This window comes from Pristiophorus japonicus, chromosome 1, assembly GCF_044704955.1.
Source record: "Pristiophorus japonicus isolate sPriJap1 chromosome 1, sPriJap1.hap1, whole genome shotgun sequence".
Lineage (NCBI taxonomy): Eukaryota > Metazoa > Chordata > Chondrichthyes > Pristiophoridae > Pristiophorus > Pristiophorus japonicus.
This window is the reverse complement of record NC_091977.1, coordinates 327,266,208-327,293,529: the sequence shown is the minus strand read 5'-3', so window position 1 is coordinate 327,293,529 and position 27,322 is coordinate 327,266,208. Positions and strand designations below refer to the sequence as shown.

At 46.0% G+C, this 27,322-nt stretch overlaps 1 protein-coding gene across 2 annotated transcripts in view; it reads right to left on the bottom strand.

Moving 5' to 3' along the window:
- The window catches only part of LOC139255984 (angiopoietin-1-like), a 340,138-nt gene that overhangs the window by 50,992 nt on the left and 261,824 nt on the right, over positions 1–27,322 (bottom strand). The window contains exons 6-8 of one of the 2 annotated variants that reach the window (XM_070874122.1): positions 20,636–20,751; positions 13,311–13,412; positions 3,914–4,080 (exon numbers count right to left, since the gene is read on the bottom strand). In XM_070874122.1, coding sequence (XP_070730223.1) covers positions 3,914–4,080; positions 13,311–13,412; positions 20,636–20,751 — 385 coding nt within the window. Of the gene's footprint in view, positions 1–3,913; positions 4,081–13,310; positions 13,413–20,635; positions 20,758–27,322 lie in introns of both variants that reach the window. The other variant, XM_070874093.1, reaches the window with a different exon arrangement.

Genomic DNA, 27,322 nt, shown 5'->3' with positions numbered 1-27,322 from the left:
CCTAAAATGTTTAATATGTTCTATATGAACAAGAGGAAGAAGGGACACGATCACATGTTGATGTCAGCCGTGGCTCAGTGGGTAACACTCTCACCTCTGAGTCAGAAGGTTGTGGGTTCAAATTCCATTCCAGGGACTTGAGCACAAAAATCTAGGCTGACATTCCAGTGGAGTGCTGCGGGAGTGGTGCACTGTTGGAGGTGCCGTCTTTCGGATGAGACCTTAAACCAAGGTCCTGTCTGTTCTCTCAAGTGGACGTAAAATATCCCATGGCCATTTTGAAGAAGAGTGAGGGAATTATCCCCGGTGTCCTGGCCAATACTTATCCCTCAATCGATGTCACATAAAATACAGATTATCTGGTATTCATCACATTGCTGTTTGTGGGAGCTTGCTTGTCCGCAAATTGGCTGCTGCATTTCCTACATTACAACAGTGACTACACTCCAGTAGTACTTTATTGGCTGTAAAGTGTTTTGAAATGTCCAGTGGTCATGAAAGGCGCTATATAAATCCAAGTCTTTCTTTCTTGATGTGGTCCAACAAACTAAGAGGAAGTATACCAGAGAATGCATGTGAGGTCTACTATCATTCTGTATTAAAACAATGTTGTTTTTGCGCGTATAGACAAGTTCTTAAATGCAATGGAATTTCCGGTGCAATGATGGAATATCTTTAAGAACACTTCAAGCCTTTTATAAGAGCTCAAGGCATTTTAAAGTAAACAGCAAGAGCAATATGATGGAAAGTGTGAAATTACACTGCGCAAAGATTTATATCTACCAAATGCTACTGCTAGACTCAATGGTTGAAAAGAAAAGTACCAGATGTATCGGTTCAAACTTCGGTCTGCCATATGTCTGCCCCCAGGCTAGAAGGATAAAACAGAACTTTGTGCTGGAGCCAAACCCTATTATTTCCTACAATTGAAAGTAATAAAACTCATCAGCTCTTCTACTACCTCGGCAGAATTTCTTCTTTCCAACTATATGCCTTCAGCACAGTACTTTTTCGCCCAAAGGAACAAAAGCGATCAGTAATTTATATTTCTCCATTAATTGGCTTGAGGATTTTGGAGGTAGTTGCCAGGATGTATTTATTAACCGAAAAATTCATAACGCTTGCTCCTATCTGACATGCTGATCAGCTGGAATGAGTCTCGCTGAAATGTCCAGGGAGCCACGGGAGCTCAGGCACTTGGGATATTATTGTACATGTCACACTAATGGTCTTGGCAATGCCTTGCAGCTCATTAGCTATCGGTTGGAACAATTCTCAGAGCAACAATGTTTTGTTGCCACTATTGCAGTAGATGTTAGTCCACGCTCTGATGCCAATTTTGTGTGACAAGACTAATTGAAACAATCTGATCACTTCAGTGAAATTTGTTTCTATCTCGTGGACAATCTGACATGATGATGGAAGACTTGTGGCAAGACACGGGTATTGGCGGTGTGCATATTTGCAGGGATACTTTTCTGAAGTATTAAGCAATGGATGAAACTGTTAGGGTGTCATCGGGTTGTGCCGCCCACTCACATAGCAAGCTCTCAATCTCAGTCAGGCCACAACAACAAACAACATTATATTTATCTAGCGCCTTTAACATAGTAAATTGTTCCAAGGCATTTCACAAGAGCGTTATCAGAAAAAATTTGACATTGAGCTACATAAAGGTGACCAAAAGCTTGGTCAGTTTTTAAGGAGCAACTTAAAGAAGGAGAGAAAGGTAGAAAGGTGGAGAGGTTTAGGAGGGGAATTTCAGAGCTTAGGGCCAAGGCAGGTGAGTGCACGACCACCAATGGTGAAGCGATGAAAATCATGGATACGCAGGAGGCCAGAATTGGAGGAGTGTGAAGATCTCGGAATGTTGTAAGGCTGGAGGAGGTTACAGAGATAGGGAGGGGCGAGGCCATAGAGGGATTTGAACACAAGAAAGAGAATTTTGCGGGGCATGAAATGGAGAGTGATACTTAATCGCAGGCAGGAATGGGTGAGTTACCATGATTTACGATACCTACCTCCTAATCAAAAGCAGCACTGCCGTCGTCATTGCCTCATGTTTACCCTTGGATTTGGGCTTCAGAGATGTAAAATTTCTACTGTTACCTGAAATCTGAACTAACCTGAGTGCTTATCTCTGAATTCTAATATAAGATCAATTTTCCATTTGCAGGACCTCATTGCAGAGCCCCACTCGCTGAGAGACGATAGCAGAAAACCGCGTGACTCCAGCCCACAATTTCTTGTCCATTTAAATAGGTGAGCTTCCGTTAAAACTTACCTTACAGAACTGAAGAGTAGGGCAAACAAAACGGCAAAATATATAAAGGTGAGTTTGATCAACTATTTAACCCATGCTACCTGGGTCACGATTACTGGATTCAACTTTATTGACCAATGGCAGGTGTCTCTGTTCTACAACAACTCAATAAAACTCTTGAAGCCGAGTTATGTTTTTATTGGTTGGCTTAAACTGTGATTTGACTGACTCGGAAACAGTTTCGTAGTTTGGGCTCCACTTGAACAGATTTGTAAATGTCAGACAAAATGATGCAATGCCTTCTTCTTCTTTGGCTGTCCCTCTTATCAAGGATGACTTGCTTCCACACCAAAAAGGGATGAGTTCACAGGTGTTTCAATGAAGGACCTGATATTCCAGGTCCCGAACTACATGTTGAAGGGTGGAAGATGCCTGTGCGTGGATTTTTTTAACGTGTGGTGGCCATTGCACACCAGCCACCATACGGGCTTGACAGTGCTAGATATTGGTCCAGTGGCAAGGATTACCCAAGATGAACTGGAGACCCGCTCTGCTGCATGGACCTATGCACACATATCGCAGCTTTGGCTGGCCCACGCTGCCCCAGGGCCTTCGCCTTAGCTGGGCCCCCAACTCACACCTCTCCTGGGCCCTGATCACGTTGCTCTACAATCTATCACTGCTCCTACGCCCCAACCTCACCGCTCCTGCTGCACCTGCCCACACTCCAATCACCGACCTGGATTATGGTGATGTCCAATCCAGTTGCCCTCTTCACTGCCGTTGCCCTCTTGCATCAGCTCGCATTGCTCCCTGAAGTGGTATGCCGCCACGCTGTCCAGGGGCCGCTCGTCGCTCACCTTTTATGGCCCCAACCTGCCGTTGATGTTTCCTCGCAGGTCGGGGCCACCACACTGTCCAGGGGCCACTCGCTGCTCGTCTTTAATACCAACAGCATCATGCCCTTGACCAGCAATAGTCCTGAGGAAGCTTGGTGGTCATCTAATTATGCCTTGAAAGAGTACAGAAAGCTCTACTGCACTAGTGCTGTTTGGGAATGTGGAAAACTGATCAATGTATTCAAACAGTCATAGAACAGAAGTGTAGCAACCAGAACTCTGCAACCAAACACTGCTGATCGGCACGCTATCGTACCAACAAATACAGAGATTCTACCAAAATCACCAAATGACAGAAAATACTTCACTATATTAGTAATCAGATCTTTCTTCTGTAAAATCAAACCAATGGACCTAATGGATTATTTGAAATGAAAATTTGATAGATTTCTTTCAGCAAATAACATTTTGTGCTCCAGTATATGAGTAATTTGAGATATGTCGTGTGGTGAGTGTAGCATGCTCAGGAGGAACAGGTGACTCTGGACCGATGGTTCCCAAAGCTCTCCACCTCTGGGGGTTTCCTTCGCCTCATGTCTGGGTCTGTTGTAAACTAATTGATAGAGATTGATTGCTGTGATTAGTCAACAACTCCATTGTCGTTGTATTCTACGACTACCAGGATGGTAGAAGGTGAAGTAGATGGATCTTGGTCATTTTTCATCTAAAAATTCCTATGCTCGAAAGATCTCAAGACTGGGGAAAGCAACTAACCTGTCAAGGCCAGCAGAGACTCAGAAACATTCCCTACCTGTAGTTTTGCTTTTCACTTGCCACCTGAATCTTCTCATAAAAGGAATACGCTTGATTTCCCTCCCAGTCTCTCAGCTCAATTCTCAAAGAGTGCTGCCGCTGGTTTGTCTGAAGGAAGATCATCTCATTGCCGAGCCAGTATTCTCCAGATGGATTCCCAAAACCCTATCGAAGACAGCAGATATCAAGTAATTACAGTATGCGATTTCGAACATTCGGGGAAGCTGCTTTGCTGTTAGTGCAGTGAACAGCTAAATACATAAATATCTACTCTTTGTAAATACATTTACGATTTTGCAAGATGTAGTGCAGAGGGAAAGTCTCCTCTAACTATTTTAGAAACAAGGGCTGAGGATTTGGCTGTTTCCTGTTACATGTTGGAAGCGGAATGCAGTCCAGAACAAGGTTTTTGTGTGATTCTAATAAAAGGAAGACTGAATGCTGGATATCTTAAACAAAGGAAAAGAAATGTTGGAATTGAGTCCCGATGTGGGATTCTCTCCAAAATGCTAACCTCCCTATTCTCCTTTGGATTCTGGCTGGACGGTGTGAAATTCCAACATTTCCTACTTAATTAGTTGTTCGTCGAGTACTGTTTAGCAACTAAAATCTGCCCATCAAATATAAAATCATGAAATCATACAGCACTGAAGGAGGCCATTCAGCCCATTGTGACTGTGCCAGCTCTTTGAAAGAGCTCTCCAATTAGATCTTAGACCCATAGCCCTGCAGATTTTTCCTTTTCAAGTATTTATCCAATTCCCTTTTGAAAGTTACTATTGAATCTGCTTGCATTCCAGATCACAACAACTCGCTGTGTAAAAAAAAATTCTCCTCATCTCCTCTCTGGTTCTTTTGCCAATTATCTTAAATCTGTGTCCTCTGGTTACCGACCCTCCTGCCAGTGGAAACAGTTTCTCCCTACCTACTCTATGAAAACCCCTCATCATTTTGAATACCTCGATTAAATCTCTTCTTAATCTTCTCCATGGAGAACAATCCCGGTATGTTGTAAAGTAGCAATATCTTGCATTTATATGGCTCCTATAAGGTAGAACAACAACCTCAGGCACTTCACAGAAAGATTATCAGACAAAGATGGACACCAAGCCAAAGAAGTGATATTCAGAGGGGTGACTAAAGGCTTAAGCCAGCGAGTGTTTTAAGGAGGGTCTGAAAGGAGAAGTGAGATGGAGAGGAGAAGAGGGCAAGAGAGAGAATTCCAGAGTGTAGGGCCTTGACAGCTGAAGGCATGGCCACCAATGGTGGACCGAAAGGAGGGCGGGGTTTGTGCACAAGAGGCCAGAGATAGAGCAACACAGAGTTCTGATGCAAAGCTAAGGAAAAAGTAAACAAATATGATTGCCAAAGCAATACAATAACGGCATTAAACTCAATTCATAAAGGTTAACCACAGTGGTGTGAAAGATTAACAATGCAGCATATGGGAGCTAATTAGAATAAATAGATCAGAACAAGGACATTCCTTCAGGAAACAGCGTTTTGCTAAACAGAGTAACTGTAAAAATACAACTTTGGTTAAGAATATTTCTTAGTGTTTATTTCAGTTTTTTTCTTGCAGAATTCAACACGACATAAGTCAGTTTGCTGTAAATTGCCAAGTTGGAACAGTTTCTGGTTTTGACAGGATAATTTTGATGAGCACAAACTGCACAAGAAAGGGGACCACAGAACTTTTAAAAGTAGGAGTAAATCATGACACACCGGGGATGGGGCAGGGAACTTTAACCCCCAACACCTCCTGGCACACCCGGGCAGGCTGGCAGTCAAGGTGCGACTTAGCTCGGGTTGATTCCATTGCCTTTTCGCTTTTGAGCAGATATGAGGGACACCCGCAGGAAGGCAATGGGGTCCTTCTTTAAATATGCAGGTGATGTCATCAGGGTCTCATGACATCATCAGGGCCCCATGACATCATCGGAGCCCCATGACATCATCGGGGCCCGACTGCAATCTCAACCTGAGACCTGCGAGGGGGGAATTGGTCGTTGCTGCCCAGCCAATGCACCGCACAAGTCGTGAAGACGAGCTGGGCCCAGAAGAGGCCCAGGAAGGGAAGAGTATTTTCATTTTTCTTTGGGTTCCCTTGTGGGCCAGGAGAAGTAGAAATGCTTCAGTGGAATTGGACAAGGAACCTTCCCCCAACCCCCACCCCGCCTCAGGCTTTCCCCTCCCTCCCTCAATGAGCATTCTCGCCTCTGAGCCGGAAGGATATGGGTTTGAGCCGCACTCCAGACAGTCCCAGCAAGCGGAGACCAGAGCTCCGGGCTCTGACATCCAGCAAGGAACTCACATCTGATGGGAGCGGAGTAGTGGCCTTCTCCCCACATCACATCTATCCGGTTCTCCTGGTTAGGGGTGTGTGTCAGGTTAACGACCAGTCCGTGTTAAAAGGGACAGGTTACATAGAGTAGTCCCTAGAGTATGGAAGATTCAAGGGTGATCTAATGGAGGTGATTAAAGGAGTTGATTAGGATAGATAGAGAGAAACTATTTCCTCTGGTGGGGGAATCCAGAACAAGAGCCATAATCTTAAAATTAGAGCTAGGCTGTTCAGGAGTGGTGTCAGGAAGCACTTCTTCACACGAAGGTTAGTGGAAATCTGGAACTCTTCCCCCAAAAAGCTGTTGAAGCTGTGGGTCAATTGAAAATGTCAAAACTAGAATTGATTTTTGTTAAGCAAGGGTATTAAGGGTAATGGAATCAAGGCGGGTAGAGCTAAGATACAGATCAGTCATGGTCTAACTGAATGGTGGAACAGGTTCGAGGGGCTGAATGGCCTATATCCTGTTCTTATGTTTGTTATGTATGTAAACATTACCAATGTGTAAGGCTTGCCACCAGGGGGTGCACCTGTGGGAGACCCAGGGGTCACCTGCACACCCTGGGCAAGCAGGTATAAAAGGCAGTCTACCATGCTGCCTCCTCACTCTGGAGTTACAATAAAGAGACCAAGGTCACAACAGTTTGAGCTGAAGATATACAGTCTTGTGGAGTTATTCTAAATGTAACAATTGGTGACAAGTAACAGATCACGAACTTTCATGCAGTTATGGCTGCCATTGGTATTCTTGAGAGATTTGTTGAGGGTGATGATTGGGAAGCCTTCATTGAGAGTCTTGACCAGTACTTCGTGGCCAATGAACTGGAAAAGGAAGAAACCGCGATCAAGTGCAGGGCGATTCTCCTCACCGTTTGCGGGTCCACGATATATGGCCTCATCAAAAACCTTCTAGCACCGATGAAACCAATGGAGAATACATATGAAGAGCTGTGCACGCTGGTTCAGGAAAACCTCAAGCCGAAGGAGAGCATCTTAATGGTCAGGCATCGCTTTTATACGCACCACCGCTCCGAGGGCCAGGACGTGGCGAGCTATGTCGCCGACCAAAGACACCTTGCGGGACCGTGCGTATTTGCTGGATTTTTAGGGGAAGTGTTGCGGGACTTTTTCGTGCTTGGAATTGGCCACGAGGTCATTCTTCGTAAACTGCTGTCTGCCGAATCCCGAGATCTGAGCAAGGCCATCACGATAGCCCAGGCTTTTACGTCCACGAACGATAACACTAAACAGATATCATTGCAGCATCGGAACTCACCGGCAAGTACTGTGCATAAAATAACACCTTCAGCAGGCAGAACTGTACATGGCAAGGCCTACACGCCCGCAGAGGCCAGACCTAGGATGACTCAGAGCCCGGCGTGGGGCGTGAATGCGAATCCATTAGCACCATGTTGGCGCTGCAGGGGTAATCATCGAGCCCATCAATGTCGATTCAAGCACTACGTGTGCAAGGGCTGTGGAACAATGGGGCACCTCCAGCGAATGTGCAGACATACTGTGACTCATCATGTAACAGAGTTGGCAGAAGATGACCGATCCGGCGGGGACCACGCTGAACGAGCAGGAGAGGCAATTCAACCTTAGGATGAAGAGGAAGCGTATGGGATACACACCATCACCACCAAAAATCCTCCGATAATGTTCAAAGTTAAACTTAACGGCACTCCAGTCTCAATGGAATGGGACACTGGGGCGAGTCAATCAATTATGAGCCAGAAGGCATTCGAGAGGCTGTGGGGCGACAGAGCACAACAACCTAAGCTGATCCCGATCAGGCAAAGCTGCGCACTTACACCAAGGAATTGATACCAGTCATTGGTAGTGCGGACATAAGTGTATCCCATGAGGGAGCGGTGCACGATTTACCACTGTGGATTGTTTCAGGTGATGGGCCAACACTGCTTGGTAGAAGGTGGATGGAGAAGATTCGATGGAACTGGGAAGACCTCTGCGTACATTCTCCGACAAACGACGTCTCTCTTGCTCAAAGGCTGAGCAAGCCCCCACCTTCAGCTGAACCAGGCATCGAAGTGCAGATCCATTTGCAGATCCCCGAGGCACAGGCCGCTCATCACGACCACAAGGAGGTAAAGATCAACTAAGCAGTAGTACGGGTGCGGTACCCACCACCCAAAGCTGACTATGGAAGAGGCTCAAAGCAGAATGGGACTCCGGCCGAAATAATCCGAATGCGTCTTCCCGACGCCAGAGGCAAAATCTCTGGGGAGGAAGATCGGGGCAGTCGTCATCACGGACATGGACGAGAGTGCACCCAGACCTGGGAATGAAAGTACATCCAGACCATGGGACGAGAGTGCGTCCAGACCACGGGACGAGAGAGCACCTAGACCACGGGACAAGAGTGCGTCCAGACCACGGGATGTCGCTGCAATGACACAGAGGCATGTGTTGCCCAGTAAGGAAGACGACTGGGCTTGGGGCAAAGGTAAAGGGGCAGCCGCTGAGAAGGCCAGGAACCCACTACGTTCCAATAAGTTGTTTGCACTGTGTAACCCATTTGAGCGCCCATTCGTGGCAAATGATGTATTATCATATGGGGTCGGGTGTATCTTACAACAAGCCAAAGTAACGGGTGAACACCAACCGGTCATATATGTATCTAACAAAGTACTTGTAGCAAGTGATGTGTTATCACATGGGGTTGGGCGTGTTGTACAGCGAGCCAAAGTAGCGGGCGAATCCCAACCGGTACACGTATCCAATTAAGTTACCCAAGGCTGTAGCCTGCGTTCACGGGACAAAAGAGATGTACCAATATTTGCTCGAGTCAGACAAGCTGCCAATCTCAATTTTTGGAGAGCAGAGGCACCATTATCAATGCTTTGTCTCAAATATGTCTAACATTGTCTGTGCACTGTAACATGATCCACCACGGGTCAGACATTGAGAACGGCGCTGATGCCCTCAGTTGGCTACCGTTGCCCACCACCAGGGTGGAAACGGTGCAGCCTGCTCGTTGTTATGAAGTGCTAGAAAGCGAGGGGTCAACCATAACGGCTCCACAGACTAGGACCTGGACCAGCCAGGATCCCACGTTACCGCCTGCAAACAGCGAACTGCTAGACGGGATGTTGCAGCTTATCAGTCGCAAAGACGAAATGCTCATCCTATCAGATTGGCCCCCATGGGGCAACCCTGCAACGTTGCAAAGAAAGGCAGGGAGGCTACACATAGTTGATGGTCCAGGGCCTCCATACTATGACCCAGGATCCACGAGGACCACGTGGCCTCCCGCCACTATTGGAAGTCTCAAGGCCATATCGGCCATCCTTGGCTTGCTGGACCTTAGGGTCAGTGACAATAGTCCGGAGCGGACTGCCCAAATCATAAAGCCGAGCACCACATGTGTCACGGTAGACTCCCCACAGATAAGGCTATCCCGGGTGCTATGCAGTCACCGGGCTGAATCACTCAGAACCGACCCTTTCGTATGCTATCAGCAGAGAATGCACTATGATCGTACGACTCCTCCACGTGACATCAGAATAAATGATGTAGACCATGTTCTGGGCCCCAGATGGGCTGCTAGCATTGTATTAGCCAAAGAGGGGAATGGAGTGTTTATGATGAAAATGGAGTGTTTGTTGTGAAATCATGTACTGGACAAATGCAGAAAGCATTTGGACCAGACCAAACTGTGAACTACAGATAACCACGAAGCACTGTGAAAGGACCTGGCCCCCAGCGACCCACTAACACAATAGACCTCACTGCCAACCACGAGGATGAACCCACCATGCCTGGCAGTCCGATCAGACCAGCCACACCGCAGTGCAGCAATGATCCGACCGACTCACCCATGCCAGGTCTTCAACTCAGGCGATCGACCCGGGAACGCAGAGCGCCAGATCACCTCAACTTGTAAATAACTTGTACATAAGACTTTGGGGGGGAATGATGTTATGTATGTAAACATTACCAATGTGTAAGACTTGCCACCAGGGGGCGCACCTGTGGGAGACCCAGGGGTCACCTGCACACCGTGGGCAAGCAGGTATAAAAGGCAGTCTACCATGCTTACATCCTCACCCTGGAGTTACAATAAAGAGACCAAGGTCGCAACAGTTTGAGCTGAAGATGTACAATCTCGTGGAGTTATTCTAAACATAACAATATTCTTCCTTTTTCTTGTGGGACTTTATTGTAGAAACAACCATGAGCATGGTCTGTGGGAGGAGTGGAAAAGGTCTCATTTCTTCATTTGTTGAGAAGACTTAGTGATGTCCCATAGATCAATGCTTAATATATTTGAAATTCTGAAGTGAGGTGAAGAAACACTGTGAGATTCAGTTTAAAGAGAGCAGATTGTTAACAACTTGTTTCAGTGCATGCTCAACTTCCCAACAATAGCATTGAAGAAAGTTTGCCAATCTTTTAAACTAAAATAACAAATATATCATTTTCTGAAATTACATATAATTTCCTTTCCTGTGTGTTTAATGAATAAACGTGCCAAGATGTTACATTACGAACATTGACCCAAATAAAGCAAGCAATTTAGATACACATTAAAGCAAGTCTCAATGGTGCAATCATTAAAATGGACGAGGGTATCATGTAACGTAAACTGCAGCCATTGTGATATTGCTCAAGTGCATTTCGAGGAAGTCTTTGGGATGAACTCATTGAATGGCGGTGCAGGCTAGAAGGGCCGAATGGCCTACTCCTGCACCGATTTTCTATGTTTCTATGTTTCTATGTTTCTATGATTTTGTTCTTCCTTGCCTTGTTTCACTTACAGGCAAACTCTGAGAGTCCCTCGTAAACGTATGGCTAGTGGCAGACCTTTCTGTGGCTTTTACATGGCATGTGAAAAATCCCACCTCAGCACTCCATTCTTACATGTTGCCCGACAGACAACTTATTCTGCCAGAAATGTGCTGGTAAACAGCACAAGAGTGTGTTATAATGGGGTTGTTGTTGTTTTCATATCTTTGCTTTCTTCGCTTGAAGTGTGAAGTAGTGGGGAATTCACAGGCTGATTAACAGTCTGACAGGCCGTGAACACTCCTTCCATGAGCCGTAACCATCTTTATGACAGCCGATAGTGGGAATCAGTCCTATATGGCAGGAGGGTTTTATGGGCTCCCACATATGATGATGTGGGTGGGGGGGTGGTGGGTTACCCACACCTACCGGACGAGATGATCCCGCTGGATGCCAACCCACAATTCCAAGCCAGAGCTCTGGTCTCCACTGGCCGGGGCTGTCTAGAGCGGGGTTCAAACTCTTCACCTTCTGAATTGAAGGGGAATGGTTATCTCAGAGCCAAAGATGCACTCCATTATGGAATAAGATCAATGGAAGGAAAATCAGGCTGCATCGTGGCACAGTAGTTGGGCAAACTCCTGGGCTTTGCCACCATTTGTCAAATCCGACAGATGGTTAAGGGTAAAACAAAAATCAAACAAAAGAGTATTTTGATTCTTTTGAGAGAAATAATTTGTTAAGCATTTGGGGTTAACTATTCCAAATACAAATAGGATTACAAGAAAGACTGAGACTTAGACACAGCATTCCATAATATTATTTTATTTTATTTCCCTTAATTAGAGTACGGACAATTGCAACTGGATATCAAGCAGTGGCTGGGGAATTTTGGAAAGGTTTTGCCTGGGATTAGGTTCAGTCTCATTGTAACCCTCCAGATGGAACGTGGGGGCCGCTTTTCATTGAACTCAGAGGTTTGTTTCTGTTTTAAGCCTTTATTCACAGTGCAGTCTATTGCTAGCCCGAGCTGACTGGCCAAGTAGCACCCAACTCCAAAACTCCCATCTCCTGATCCCATAAGGGGTAGTAAACACCTGGAATTCTCTCCCGCAAAAGGCTATGGCAGCTGGGGGCCAATTGAGGGCTTGAATACAAAGGGGTGCAAGTTATGCTACAATTGTATAAATCTCTGGTTAGACCCTATCTGGAGCACTGCATTCAATTCTGGGCACTGCACCTCAGGAAGGATGTATTGTTGTTGGAAGGGGTGCAGTGGCAGATTCACCTGAATGGTACTGGGGCTTAAAGTGCTAAATTATGAGGACAGGTTGCTTAGAAACATAGAAACATAGAAATTCACAGCGCAGAAGGCGGCCAGGCCAGTTCGACTCATCGTGCCTGCGTCAGCCGACAAAGAGCCACACGGCCTTCGGTCAGCAGCCATGAAGGTTACATATAAACCTATGAACAATGAGCAATGGCGGACAATTGGGCATCCGGCCCAACCAGTCTGCCCCACACAACTGCGACATCCCATGTATCACAACACTTTGCACTCCACCCCACCCGGACTAGGCTTATATTCCCTTGAATATAGAAGATTAAGGGGAGATCTAGTTGAAGATTTTCTAAGATGATTAAAGGAGTTTATAGGGTAAATAGAGAGAAACTATTTCTTCTGGTGGGATGAGTTCTGAACAAGGGAAAAACTTCTTCACACAAGGGTAGTGGAAATCTGGAACTCTCAACAACAACTTGCATTTAATTAGCACTTTTAACGTAGTAAAACGCTGCAATGCGCTTCACAGGAGCGGTATCAGACAAAATTTGACACCGAGCCACATAAAGAGATATTAGAACAGGTGACCAAAAGCTTGGTCAAAGAGGTAAGTTTTAAGAAGTGTCTTAAAGGAGGAGGAGCAGTAGAGAGACAGAGAGGTTTAGGGAGGGAATTCCAGTGCCTTGGGCCTAGGTGGCTGAAGGCAAGGCTGCCAATTAAGGTGCTAAGGATTACGGAACCAAAGTAGATGGAGTTAAGATACAGATTAACCATGATCTAATTGAATGGTGGAACAGGTTAGAAGGGCTGAATGGTCTACTCCTGTTCCTATGATCCTAAATTAAGATTTATCCGCGGTTAAATATTGACACTGCTCCAAAACAAAACTTTTGGTTTTAAAGTTTCAATTGATGCAGCAGATTCATTTTTGCTCATCGATTTTTAATTTACTTTTTCATTCCCTCACTCCTTCCCTTCCTCTCTCCACTCCAAGTACATTGACTGAAATGTCTCACTTACCATTTTATATTCTTTCCAGGTTCTGTGAAAATCTACACTGCCGTCTTTTCTGTGCTGTATGACCATCCAACCACCTCCTGCTGCCTCCATGTTACAGTACACCTGTGGAGAAACCGATTGAGCAGTGAGAGCGAGAGGTGGGCCAATGTTTCAGTCAGTTTGTGCCATGATATCTACCAGCGCAATTCCAACCATCGACATTTAAGCAGGTGTAAATGGAAAAGCAATGTTTTTTAGGCGACTAGCATAGATGCATTCAAGGGAAAGCTAGATAAACACATGATGGAGAAAGGGTATGTTGATAGAGTGAGATGAAGAGGGGTATGAGGAGGTACGTGTGGAGCATAAATAATGGAATGGAACTGCTGGGCCGAATGGCCTGTTTCTACGCTGTAGACTGGGTGTAAATCTCTCTGTAGACTGATATTAAGAATCACCCAATACTATTTGTCTTTATAATTCAAAAACGTCTTTCTGTAATAAATCGTCACTTTATTGAAACGTTTCACTGTGAAAAGTGAAAGAGGTTAAACTAGAGAGGCCTAAGACCATATCATTCCTCAAAATGTCCCAGTGGGATTTTAGCATTGATGCCCATTGATGTATTTGCACAGCGACTTTTCACACAGGTCATTTACGTTGAGAAGTTGGCTTCAGACTCGAGCTAAACCCATCACTCAATGCTGACAGCTACTTAGAAAACAATAAAAGCACCCAGAGACACGGCTTGTTAGCATCAGGGTGATGGATGTCAATGCTGGGGAACCGAGCACTTTCCATTTCATTCTCCCAGACCCACTCCGCCTGGCAGCAGCTAGGTGGGGGGTTGGAGGCTGGGCTAGGGTGGGGAGGTGGGGGTTAAAATCAGGCCAGTCACTTCGCCCGTCCGATCCCCCTGCCTTCCCAATCTGTTATTTTGGTCCGAGACTTGAGCTGGGGGACAGCAGTGTCAACTCCTCCCCTACGCCCCCCCACCCCCATCACCTACCAGCCCAGACCTGTCAGGAGGGGATCCATGGGCCAGAACAGGCTCAGGCTGGTATGTTTTTATAAACAGTTTTAGGTTTCCTTGTGGGGGGCCAGGAGGAGCAGGAGTCTTGGCCTCACAAGGAAACCTCGGGCTTCCCATCCTTCCCTTGATCACCACCCCCCCACCCAACCCTGCCCCCTAGCCCCCTGTTACCTGACTGCCGGGGAATGTTCCATCAAATGGTTGACTCAACAACAACTTGCATTTATATAGTGTATTTAACTAGTAAAAACATCCAATGGCTCTTCACAGGAGCGATTATCAAAACAAATTTGACACCGAGCCACATAAGGAGATATTAGGCAAGGTGACCAACAGCTTGGTCAAAGAGGTAGGTTTTAAGGAACGTCCTAAAGGATAAGAGAGAGGTAGAGAGGTGGCGAGGTTTAAGGAAGGAATTCCAGAGCTTAGGGCCTAGGCAGCTGAAGGCATGACCACCAATGGTGGGGTGATTAAAACGGGGTTGCGCCAGAATTGGAATAGCGCAGAGATCTGTGCATTTCAGACATTTCTGGCAAAGAGGTTCAGACACAAGAACGTCAAGGAATTCTGAAAAGAACAGCCCAGTTTTCCATATCAAGGTGTCAGCAGGTTTTTTTGCCATTAACACAGACCTTTGCCATGGAAATATCAATTGATGTCATGGCAACCAGCCAGAATTGTCACGCAGACCTCATAATGTCATTGTTTGGGGGATCTCACTTCTAATAATACAGCTGTGAGTGACTGGTTAATGCAACGTTATTAGCCTGTTCTGGATTTGAGGAAGTTTAATAATGTTCTTGCGTCAGATATAACTCTATCGAAAACCATAGCTGATTGGGTGTGAGTGCTCTGTACTCGAGAGAGTTAAATTACATCATACACCAGGAGTGTGAAACTTGGCATGGTTTATGGACCAAATTACAGCCTCATTACTCTCACTCAAACACCCATTATTTTGTCATTTATATCTTATGATCTGAATAAAATAAATATATCGCTAATAACGGTGAAATGTGGTGTTGAAATTAATAACAATGATTTCAGACTGGGAGATGCCGATGCTGAATTGTATCATGATGTGTTCCATCAGAGAATATTAAACAAGGGAATTCTCTGTTTCACTTTTCTCTTTTACAAATTCACACGATTTCTGTCTGATACTAAGATTCGGTTTTAACCTGGAGAGAAGCTTTGGGTGGGCAGGGGATTGGGGGGGGGGGGGGTGCGGGGGTTGTGGTTTGAGGCCTAAATTTCGGGCCTGGAGTATTTTAACTCCTGGGTCTTGCTTCATTCCTGGAACGGGCTTGAAAAATGCATAAAGCGGTTGCCAGGTGACAAAGATCAGGCAGCTCTTAGCCATCAACCGGTTTCTAGGTAGGTGTGGCTCAGTGGGTAGCACTCTCGCCTCTGAGTCAGAAGGTTTGACCACAAAAAAATCTAGGTTGACACTCCAATGCAGTGCTGAGGGAGCGCTGCACTGTCGGAGGTGTTGTCTTTCGAGTGAGAGGTTAAACCGAGCCATCGTTAAAAACATATTGGAATATATTTTGATAAGGAATATTAAAGGGTGTCAACTGTGGCTCAGTGGGTAGTATTCTTGCCTCTGAGTAAGTAGGTCATATATTCAAGCCCAAGTCCAGAGACTTCAGCACAAAATCCAGGCAGACACTCCCAGTGCAGTACTGAGGGAGTGCAGCACTGTCGCAGGTGCCGTCTTTAAGATGAGATGTTAAACCAAGGCCCTATCTGCTCTCGCAAGTTGATGTAAAAGATCCAATGGCACTATTTCGAAGAAGAGCAGGGTTGTTATCCCGGTGTCCTGGCCAATATTTATCCCTCAATCAACGTAACTGATGTGTTCATAATAAAGGATGAAACTGAGTACTCTGTACAATGAGCAAGTGTGACCTTAGCTCCTTTAATGAGACTCCAGATTGCAGACACCTCGTGGGTGGCCTGCTTATATACCGTGCTCCCAAGGGATGCTGGGATCCCTTGGGACTCCAACAGGTAGGCCCTCTGGTGGTAGTGTGATACTGGTTGCAAGGGGTTAAATACACAACAGTAACAAAAACAGATTATCTGGTCATTATCATATTTCTGTTTGTGGAAGCTTGCTTGTGCATAAATTGGCTGCCGCATTTCTTACATTACAACAGTGACTACACTCCAAAAGTACTCCATTGGCTGTAAAGCACTTTTAGACGTCCGATGGTCGTGAAAGGCGCAGTATAAAATCCAAGTTTTTCTTAGGTGGTGCAAGAGGGGACTTCAGAGAGGGTGTAGCAGGGGACAAGGGTGGAGGGTGTAGCGGGGGTCGAAAGAGGGGGTTCAGGGACATTGTTGGGGAGGGAAGGTGTAGCGGGAGGGAAGGTGTAGCGGGAGGGAAGGGAGGGAAGGGGTACTCTGGTTCAGGGAAGGCCACAAGTTTCCTCGAGGCTTGGAAGATGCTCTTGCTCCTCCTGGCCCCACAAAGGGAAGCCTTACCAGAAAGGCCCAAATTTATGCCCAAAAATTCTAGGCCCAGCAGGACATCAAGCTCGCTATCTCTGGATTTTACAGCGAGTATTTCTGAGGTTCACTCATGCTCCTCCGAGCCCACAACAATAAATCAAGACTTACCCATCCCTCATGGGACTGCTCGGAGTGAGACCGGCGCAGGGCTCCGCCCAGCTGCAACCTAAAATGGCAATCGAGGTCCTATTTATGTCATAGAACCCCTATTTCCAAACTGAAAGTGGCTAATCGTCTGAAACAAGCAGGTGCTTTGTACTCCCGACATTAGGTCCTTTTCAAAATAGCACCGGCTGTGTTGCCGGTGGTAACGGGGCAGTGAAGCTCCCGACCCCCATTTGGAAGCCGTTACCTCCCCACCCCCGTTAATGCCAAGCAGGTAAGTAACCTGAGGGATTCAATCTGCCCACCAGCCCAGTTTCATCTATATAATTTCAGAGATGTGCAGTAATCTAGTCAGAGGCCTAAAATGATCTGTTCATCAATATAACTTCTTAAAATATAACTGGGATTACACAGGCTAATCATCAGTAAAGTAGCTGAAACAACAACAACTTGCATTTCTATAGAGCCTTTAACATAGTCAAACATCCCAAGGCACTTCACAGGAATATCAGCAGACAAAATTTGACATTGACCCACATAAGGAAATATTAGGGCAGGTGACCAAAACACTTGGTCAAAGAGGTAGATTTTAACGAGTGCCTTAAAGGAGGAGAGAGAGGTGGAGTGGCAGAGCGATTTAGAGAGGGAATTCCAGAGCTTAGGTTCTGGGCAGCTGACAGCACCACCGCCAATGGTGGGGCGAAGGAAATTGGGGATGCACAAGAGGGCAGAACCAGAGGAGTGCAGAAAGACAAAAAAACACAATTAAACATTTTTAGAACGGCAGAGCATATCCTCCAATTAAAGTTCAATTCATAGCATAGTGTTAAACTGAAGCCCATTGTTCAAATGATGCGGAAATCACCATCATTTTGTTCATTCATCATTTATAAAGCTAATGATATTTAGAACATGCCTTTTTAAGTTTGCAAAATTAATTGATCAATTTTAAATATTATTTGTGACTTTCAAGCTAATGTATAATCTTAAGAATTTGTTCCAAAATGTAGGAATTGACAAACAGGGCAGATAATTGCTTCTTAAGTTAAGGAGGAAAATGAATAAATAAACTAATTTCTGCCTGATTTAATCTTGGCACACACAATTTCTGTCCTTTTCCCATGTCGGTTTCAAAGACTGTCTGTGTGTGTGTGGTTGCTGGTCAGTGTAAATTGGTTTTGTAATGTCATGTAACGGGACAATTCACCAGGGGTTAAGACTACGCAGAACGATGCAAATAATAAAAGACTTTTCAGTTTCCTAATATGTGGGTGAAAAAAGAAAGAAATTATTTTTTCCCAGACATAACAAACCTGTGAACACTTGACTCCTGACATTGGAAATCACACAACAGTCAGTATGAACGATTCACCATCATTGCCTCTGGTTCATATGTAATGAATTAAGGCTGTGAGCCAGTGAGATGATATAGTCTAGAGATTAGATTGCCCCACCCCCCCCCCCCCCCCAGTTTTTCAGATGATGAAACATAGGGGTAGAAATTCAGGTCGTTTGCACCTTCCATTGGGCGCAAACGACTTCTCGACCGGGGCATGGGGCCGCTACCGACTCCCACAAAATTCCACGGGAGTTAGCGGCGGCGCTAACCGGTAGCGCCTTGCTCCTGCCAGTAGCACCCTGGGCTGCTGCGCCGCCAATGATGACATCATCACCGTGCGCGGGGACCTGTTTTCGCCCCGGAGCGAAAATTTGGTAGCGCCCTGTGAAGCTGCTGTGGGTGGTGTCAATGCCAGCTTCACGAGAGGGCCTCAGTCCACTCGTGGGGCAAAAATTAAAGGGGAGGTGCAGTGCTGACATTCTGTAAAATGCCCTCTTCAAATCGCGGGGTCCGTACCGTGATGTTGCAGCCCGGCACTCCGCAGAGTCCGCAGTGTGCCCTCCCCATTTAACAGAAGGCGAGGGCCCTGTGCTCCCGTCAGCGCCTCTCCGTGTAGCGGTGGAAAATTTCCGATGTCCCAGTTCCGCCCCTGAGGGGAAGGCGGTAAACCCAGGATTTCTGCGCCTGGCGCAGGAAGTCCCACCTCGCAACTGTTACCGCCCCCAACCGGGATGTACGCAATTTCACACCCATAGAATCACAGAATGGTTACAGCACAGAAAGAGGCCATCCGTCTGTCGAGTCCATGCCAGCTCTCTGCAAGAGCACTTCAGCTAGTCCCAATCCCCTGCCCTTTCCCCATTACTCTTCAAATTCTTTTCCCTTTTCCTTTTTGAAAGCCACGATTGTATCTACCACCACCACCCTTTCAGGCAGTGCGTTCCACATCGTAACCACTTGCTGCATAAAAAAGTTTTCCCTCATGTCGCCTTTGGTTCTTCTGCCAATCACCTTGGTTCTCGACCCTTCTGCCAATGGGAACAGTTTCTCTCTATATACTCTGTCCAGACATCGTTTTGAACACCTCTATCAAATCTTCTCTCAACCTTCTCTGCTGTAAGGAGAACAACCCCAGCTTCTCCAGACTATCCATGTAACTGAAGTCCCTCATCCCTAGAACTATTCTTGTGAATCTTTTCTGCACCCTCTCTATGGTCTTCGCATCCTTCCTAAAGTGCGATGCCCAAAATTGGACACAATACTCCAGTTGAGGCTGAACCAGTGTTTTATAAAGGTTCATCATAACTTCCTTGCTTTTGTACTCCATGCCTCTATTTATGAAGCCCAGGATCTCATATGCTTTTTGAACTGCTTTCTCAAACTGTCCTGCCACCTTCAACAATTTGTGCACATATACCCATAGATCTCTCTGTTCATGCACCCCTTTAGAATTGTATCCTTTAGTTTATATTGCCTCTCCTCGTTCTTCCTACGAAAATGTATCACTTTGCACTTTTCTGCATTAAATTTCATCTGCCATGTGTCTGCCCAATCCACCAGCCTATCTGTCCTCTTGAAGTCTATCACTCTCCTCCTCACTGTTCACTATATTTCCAAGTTTTGTGTCATCTGCAAATTTTTTAATTGTGTTTTGTAAACTCAAGTCTAAGTCATTAATATATATATATATTAATATATATGATGAGCGCTGAAGGGTCCAATATGACGTGCTGGGTTAAACACAGATATGTGACAGCACACCATATTGGACCATCCCTGAAGGCTGCCTGAATGCATCATTGGCCCAATTTAAACGTGCAATAAAGAGTCCAGTGTCTGTCTCGGGATTCTTCCGCCATATCCAGTAAAAACCCATCGGTATTTGCGGAGCACAAGCTCCGGCAGGTTTCTTGTTTGGTTTCGACAGCGGAATTACTGCTAGAGAGCGCAGAATAAAAACACAAAGGTTAGTTTTTATAACACATCTGAACACTGGAGCCAGGAGGAGCAGGATAGATGCTCTGGCTCCACATTAACACTGCGATCAGCTGCCATCCTGTACTCATTCCTCCCCCACCCCCCCGTCCCCGCCGCTCCAATCACCTGCCCTCCCCTCTCCCCCAGACTTGCTGTGCCAAATATGCTCCTACTTGTGCCCATCGAATTGCCTCATGGGGTGCGACCAGCGCCTGCAGTAGGCCAGTCACCTGCTGATGATGGAAAAGGACCGATATCTAGTGGTCCTCTGGCCTATCAGCCAGTCGCTTCCATCGCTTGGTTCGTGGCCCATATCAGGTTCCCATAAATTACCAGGCCTAAGTCCCGAAATCAGTTTTACCATGAGGTCCTTACCTTCTTAGGCTCTGATATGTCACTGATGTGAATGCTGTAGACCCCACTCATGTTGTGACCATTCTGATAGGCGTCTGCACAGTCCCGGAATAACTTCTCCTCTTTGGTGCATTTCACTGCAGCTGGAGAGAGAAAAGGTGCAACTGGTCAGATAGGACAGTCACAAGTCTGGAAAGAAGTGGCTTTGGTCACAAGTGGAAATGGAATGTAATGAGGAAACAAATCTCTAATTTAAAATACTGAACGTGTGGTAATCGAGCAGCATTGTGTCTTTGGACCCTGGAGTACTGATGTGTTAATACATAAGGAAATAGGAGATGAGTGTAGTGTATGAAATGATACAATGAATTCCGTACAGTGAGCCAGTGACTAGGTGTAACCTGTTCAGTCTTTAATGGCTTCCAGAAGTGAAGATACAAAGATGAAGTTCAGGTTATATATCGGGCCCAACACGAGTGTACCTATGACCCTAGGACCTCCGATGGTGATGCCCCCTGTTAGTGGGCAGAAATTATGTACATACCGCCCCCCCCAGTTCTTGGCACAAGTCCATATTACAAGTTCAGACCGTCTGGAGCACTTTGCTCCCTGGTTGACCGTCACAGTACAATCCCAGTGCTTTCCGAGTCTCTCACGACTTGGGGCTGGGCGTTGACCAGAGTGGGTTCTTCTGATAGAAATATAGAAACATAGAAAATAGGTGCAGGAGTAGGCCATTTGGTCCTTCAAGCCTGCATCACCATTCAATAAGATCATGGCTGATCATTCAACTCAGTACCCCTTTCCTGCTTTCTCTCCTTGATCCCTTTAGCCATAAGGGCCATATCTAACTCCCTCTTGAATATAGCCAATGAACTGGCATCAACAACTCTCTGCGGTAGAGAATTCCACAGGTTAACAACTATCTGAGTGAAGAAGTTTCTCCTCATCTCAGTCCTAAATAGCTTACCCCTAATCCTTAGACTGTGTCCCCTGGTTCTGGACTTACCCAACATCGGGAACATTCTTCCTGCATCTAATCTGTCCAGTCCCGTCAGAATTTTATATATTTCTATGAGATCCCCTCTCATCCTTCTAAACTCCAATGAATACAGGCCCAGTCGATCCAGTCTCTCCTCATATGCCAGTCCTGCCATCCCAGGAATCAGTCTGGTGAACCTTCGCTGCACTCCCTCAATAGCAAGAACGTCCTTCCTCAGATTAGGAGACCAAAACTGAACACAATATTCCAGGTGAGGCCTCATCAAGGCCCTGTACAACTGCAATAAGACCTCCCTGCTCATATACTCAAATCCCCTAGCTATGAGGGCCAATATATCATTTGCCTTCTTCACCGCCTGCTGTACCTGCATGCCAACTTTCAATGACTGATGAACCATGACACCCAGGTCTCGTTACACCTCCCCTTTTCCTAATTTGCCGCCATTCAGATAATATTCTGCCTTCGTGTTTTTGCCGCCTCACATTTATCCGCATTATGCTGCATCTGCCATGCATTTGCCAACTCACCTAACCTGGCCAAATCATCCTGCAGCCTCTTAGCATCCTCCTCACAGCTCACACCGATACACAGCTTAGTGTCATCTGCAAACTTGGAGATATTACACTCAATTCCTTCATCCAAATCATTGATGTATATTGTAAATATCTGGGGTCCCAGCACTGAGCACTGCGGCACCCCACTAGTCACTGCCTGTCATTCTGAAAAGGACCCATTTATCTCGACTCTCTGCTTCCTGTCTGCCAATCAGTTCTCTATCCACATCAAGACATTACCCCCAATACCATGTGCGTTAATTTTGCACACCAATCTCTTTTGTGGGACCGAGTCAAAAGCCTTTTGAAAGATCAAATATGCCACATCCACTGGTTCTCCCCTGTCCACTCTACTAGTTACATCCTCAAAAAATGCTAGATTTGTCAAGCATGATTTCCCTTTCATAAATCCATGCTGACTTGGACTGATCCTGTCACTGCGTTCCAAATGAGTTGCTATTTCATCTTTAATGATTGATTCCAACATTTTCCCCACTACTGATGTCAGGCTACCCTGTCTATAATTACCCGTTTTCTTTCTCCCTCCTTTTTTAAAAAGTGGTGTTACATTAGCTACCCTCCAGTCCATAGGAACTGATCCAGAGTCGATAGACTGTTGGAAAATGATCACCAATGCATCCACTATTTCTAGTGCCACTTCCTTAAGTACTCTGGCAGACTATCGGGCCCCGGGGATTTATTGGCCTTCAATCCCATTAATTTCACCAACAGAATTTCCCGACTAATAAGGATTTCCTTCAGTTCCTCCTTCTCATTAGACCCTCAGTCCCCTATTATTTCCGGAAGGTTATTTGTGTCTCCCTTCGTGAAGACAGAACCAAAGTATTTGTTCAACTGGTCTGCCATTTCTTTGTTCCCCATTATAAATTCACCTGAATCTGACTGCAAGGGACCTACGTTTGTCTTCACTAATCTTTTTCTCTTCACATATCTATAGAAGCTTTTGCAGTCAGTTTTTATGTTCCCAGCAAGCTTCCTCTCATATTCTATTTTCCCCCTCCTAATTAAACACTTTGTCCTCCTCTGCTGGATTCTAAATTTCTCCCAGTCCTCAGGTTTGCTGCATTTTGTGGCCAATTTATATGCCTCTTCCTTGGATTTAACACTATCCTTAATTTCCCTTGTTAGCCACGGTTGAGCCACCTTCTCAGTTTTATTTTTACTCCAGACAGGGATGTACAATTGTTGAAGTTCATCAATGTGATCTTTAAATGTTTGCCATTGCCTATCCACCGTCAACCCTTTAAGTAAAATATGCCAGTCTATTCTAGCCAATTTACGTCTCATACCATCGAAGTTACCTTTCCTCAAGTTCAGGACCCTAGTTTCTGAATTAACTGTGTCACTCTTCATCTTAATAAAGAATTCTGCCATATTATGGCCACTCTTCCCCAAGGGGCCTCGCACAACAAGGTTGCTAATTAGTCCTTTCTCATTACACATCACCCAGTCTAGGATGGCCAGCCCTCTAGTTGGTTCCTCGACTTATTGGTCTAGAAAACCATCCCTAATACACTCCAGGAAATCCTCCTCTACCGTATTGCTACCAGTTTGGTTAGCCCAATCTATATGTAGATTAAAGTCGCCCATGATAACTGCTGTCCCCTAACTGCACACATCCCTAATTTCTTGTTTGATGCTGTCCCCAACCTCACTACTATTGTTTGGTGGTCTGTACACAACTCCCACTAGCGTTTTCTGCCCTTTGGTATTCCACAGCTCCACCCATAGATTCCACATCATCCAAGCTAATGTCCTTCCTTACTGTTGCGTTAATTTCCTCTTTAACCAGCAATGCTACACCACCTCCTTTTCCTTTCTGTCTATCCTTCCTGAATGTTGAATACCCCTGGATGTTGCGTTCCCAGCCTTGGTCACCCTGGAGCCATGTCTCCGTGATGCCAATTATATCATATTCATTAATTGCTGCCTGCGCAGTTAATTCGTCCACCTTATTATGAATAGTCCTCGCATTGAGGCACATAGCCTTCAGGCTTGTCTTTTTAACATACTTTGCACCTTTAAAATTTTGCTGTAATGTGGCCCTTTTTGATTTTTGTCTTGGGTTTCTCTGCCCTGCAGTTTTACTTTTCTTCTTTCTATCTTTTGCTTCTGCCCCCATTCTACTTCCCTCTGTTTTCCTGCATCGGTTCCCATCCCCCTGCCATATTAGTTTAACCCCTCCCCAACAGCACTAGCAAACACTCCCCCTAGGACGTGAGTTGGTTGGTCGTCTAAGCTCGCGGTGTCTTCTTCCAACTGTTCCGGTTCGTCAGTGTGTCTTAGCTTGATTTGATCAATATGTTTACTGCACATCTGCCTATTCTTGAGCTTAACCATATACACCTGGTTACCCTCCTTATCCGTAACATTGCCCGGGAGCCACTTGGGCCCTGGACCATGGTTAAGTACATGCACTGGGTCATTTATAGATATGTCACGTGACACTGCAGCGCGGTCGTGATACTACTGCTGGCGTTGACGTCGGGTTTCGACATGATCGTTAAGGTCAGGATGGACTAGAGAGAGCCTGGTTTTGAGGCCTCTCTTCATAGTTCCACAGGCGGGACCCCGGTGAGCGTGTGAGGCCTTTTTCTGTAACTGAGCAGTATGCGTGACAGGCGTTTCTGCAAGGAACCGTGAGTTACGCAATTCAGGCTCTGCTTGATGGTTTGAACTGCCCGCTCTGCTTGACCATTGGACGCGGGTTTGAACGGGGCTGACCTCACGTGTTTTATGCTGTTGCATTTCATGAACTCTGACAACGATGCCTGGCAGACCATTTGTGGCAAACATGGCTCTCACGTTCTCAATGGTGGCAGTGGAAGTGCTGGATGCCATGATCACACATTCTATCCATTTGGAGTATGCATCTACCACCACAAAAAACATTTTACCGAGGAAGGGGCCCGCAAAGTCGATGTGGATTCTAGACCACAGTTTGGATGGCCATGACCACAGACTGAGCGGAGCTTCCTTTGGGGCATTGCTTAACTGCATGCAAGTGCTGCACTGATGCACGCATGAGTCTAAGTCCGAGTCAATGCCAGGCGACCAAACATGGGATGGCCTTCATCATGACAATATCAGGATGCTTACTATGTAACTCCCTTACAAATCTTGCCCCACATTTCTTGGGCATTACAACACGATTACCCCATAGTAAACAGTCGGACTGGATGGAAAGCCCATCTTTGCAACGGCTTTACGGTTTGGTTTCATCACCCATTTCCTTGGGGATGGTCGACCAGTCCCCGTTAAGAACACAACGTTTTACAACCAATAGGGTCGGATCCTGGCTGGTCCAGGTCTGAACTTGTTGAGCAGTGACAGGCGACCCTTCACTCTCAAAGGCATCCATGACCATGAGTAGCTCTGCGGGCATTGGCGTTTCCACCTCTGGTGTGGGCAATGGTAACCGACTCAATGCATCAGCGCAGTTGTTGGTGCCTGATCTATGGCGAATGACATAATCATAGGCAGATAATGTCAGCATCCACCTCTGGATGCGAGACGACGCGTTGGGATTGATACCTTCATGTTCCAAGAACAACGATATAAACGGCTTATGATCAGTTTCCAGCTCGAAGCGAAGCCCAAACAGGTACTGGTGCATTCTTTTTACCACATAAATACATGCTAAAGCCTTTTTCTCTACCATGCTGTAGGCTCTTTCCGCCTTGGACAGGTTTCGAGACGCGTATGCAACTGGTTGTAGTTTGCCTGACTCATTGGCTTGCTGGAGTACGCAGCCGACCCCATAGGACGATGCATCACAGGTCAAAACTAGACGCTTGCATGGGTCATACAGTACCAGTAGCTTGTAGGAACACAACAGATTTCTAGCCTTCTCAAAGGCTCTGTCTTGAAGTTTACCCCACACCCAGTCGTCCTCTTTTCCTGAGCAGCTTGTGCAAAGGCTCTAATACTGTGCTCAATTTGGGTAAAAAGTTACCAAAGTAGTTGAGAAGACCCAGGAATGAACGCAGCTCCGTCACATTCTGGGGACTGAGCGCATTTTCGATGGCCTCTGTTTTCGTGTCTGTAGGCCTGATTCCATCTGCAGCAAACTTTCGTCCAAGGAATTCGACCTCTGGTGCCATGAAAACGCACTTCGAACGTTTCAGCCTGAGTCCCACTTTGTCCAGACGACACAGAACCTCTTCCAGATTGTGCAGGTGCTCGGCGGTGTCACGATCTGTGACTAGGATGTCATCTTGGAATACCACGATCCTGGGGATGGATTTCAATAAGCTCTCCATGTTTCACTGAAATATGGCTGCCTCTGAACGAATGCCAAAAGGGCACCTGTTGTAAATAAACAGTTCTTTGTGCGTGTTGATGCACGTAAGTTTCTTTGATGATTCAACCAGTTCCTGTGTCATGTAGGCCAATTTGGTGAACGATTTTCCCCCGGCTAGCGTTGCAAACAGGTCATCAGCTTTCGGTAGCGGGTATTGATCTTGTTTTGAAACTCGGTTGATCGTGACCTTGTAGTCTCCACAAATCCTGACCGTGCTGTTGCTCTTTAACACCAGAACAATGGGGCTGGCCCGTTCATTAAATTCGACAAGTGAGATGACCCCCTCGCATTGTAGCCTGTCCAATTCGAGTTCGACCTTTTCTCTCATCATGTGCGGGACCGCCCTGGCTTTGTGATGGATGGACCTTGCGTCTGGGCCTAGGTGAATCTACACCTTGGCTCCTCTGAAGCTGCCAATTCCCGGTTCAAACAGTGAGGGAAATTTGCTCAGCACTTGAGCACACAAATCATCATCCGCTGATGACAAAGCTTTGATATCATACCATTTCCGTTTTATTTTCTCCAGCCAACTCCTGCAAATAACGATGGGCCGTTGCCCGGGATAATCCATAAAGGTAGATCATGAACCGTTCCCTCGTATGACACTCTTACTGCTGCACTACTGATCACTGGTATGAGCTCTTTGGTGTCGGTACGCAAATTTGCATTTATCAGGCTCAGCTTGGGTCTCTCTGCCTTGGTCTCCCACAGCTTTTCGAAAGTCCTCTGGCTCATTATCGATTAACTCTCACCCGTGTCTAATTCCCTGGATACCGGCACACCGGTTAATTTTATTTCCATCATTATCGGTTGGCTCTTTGTTGGTA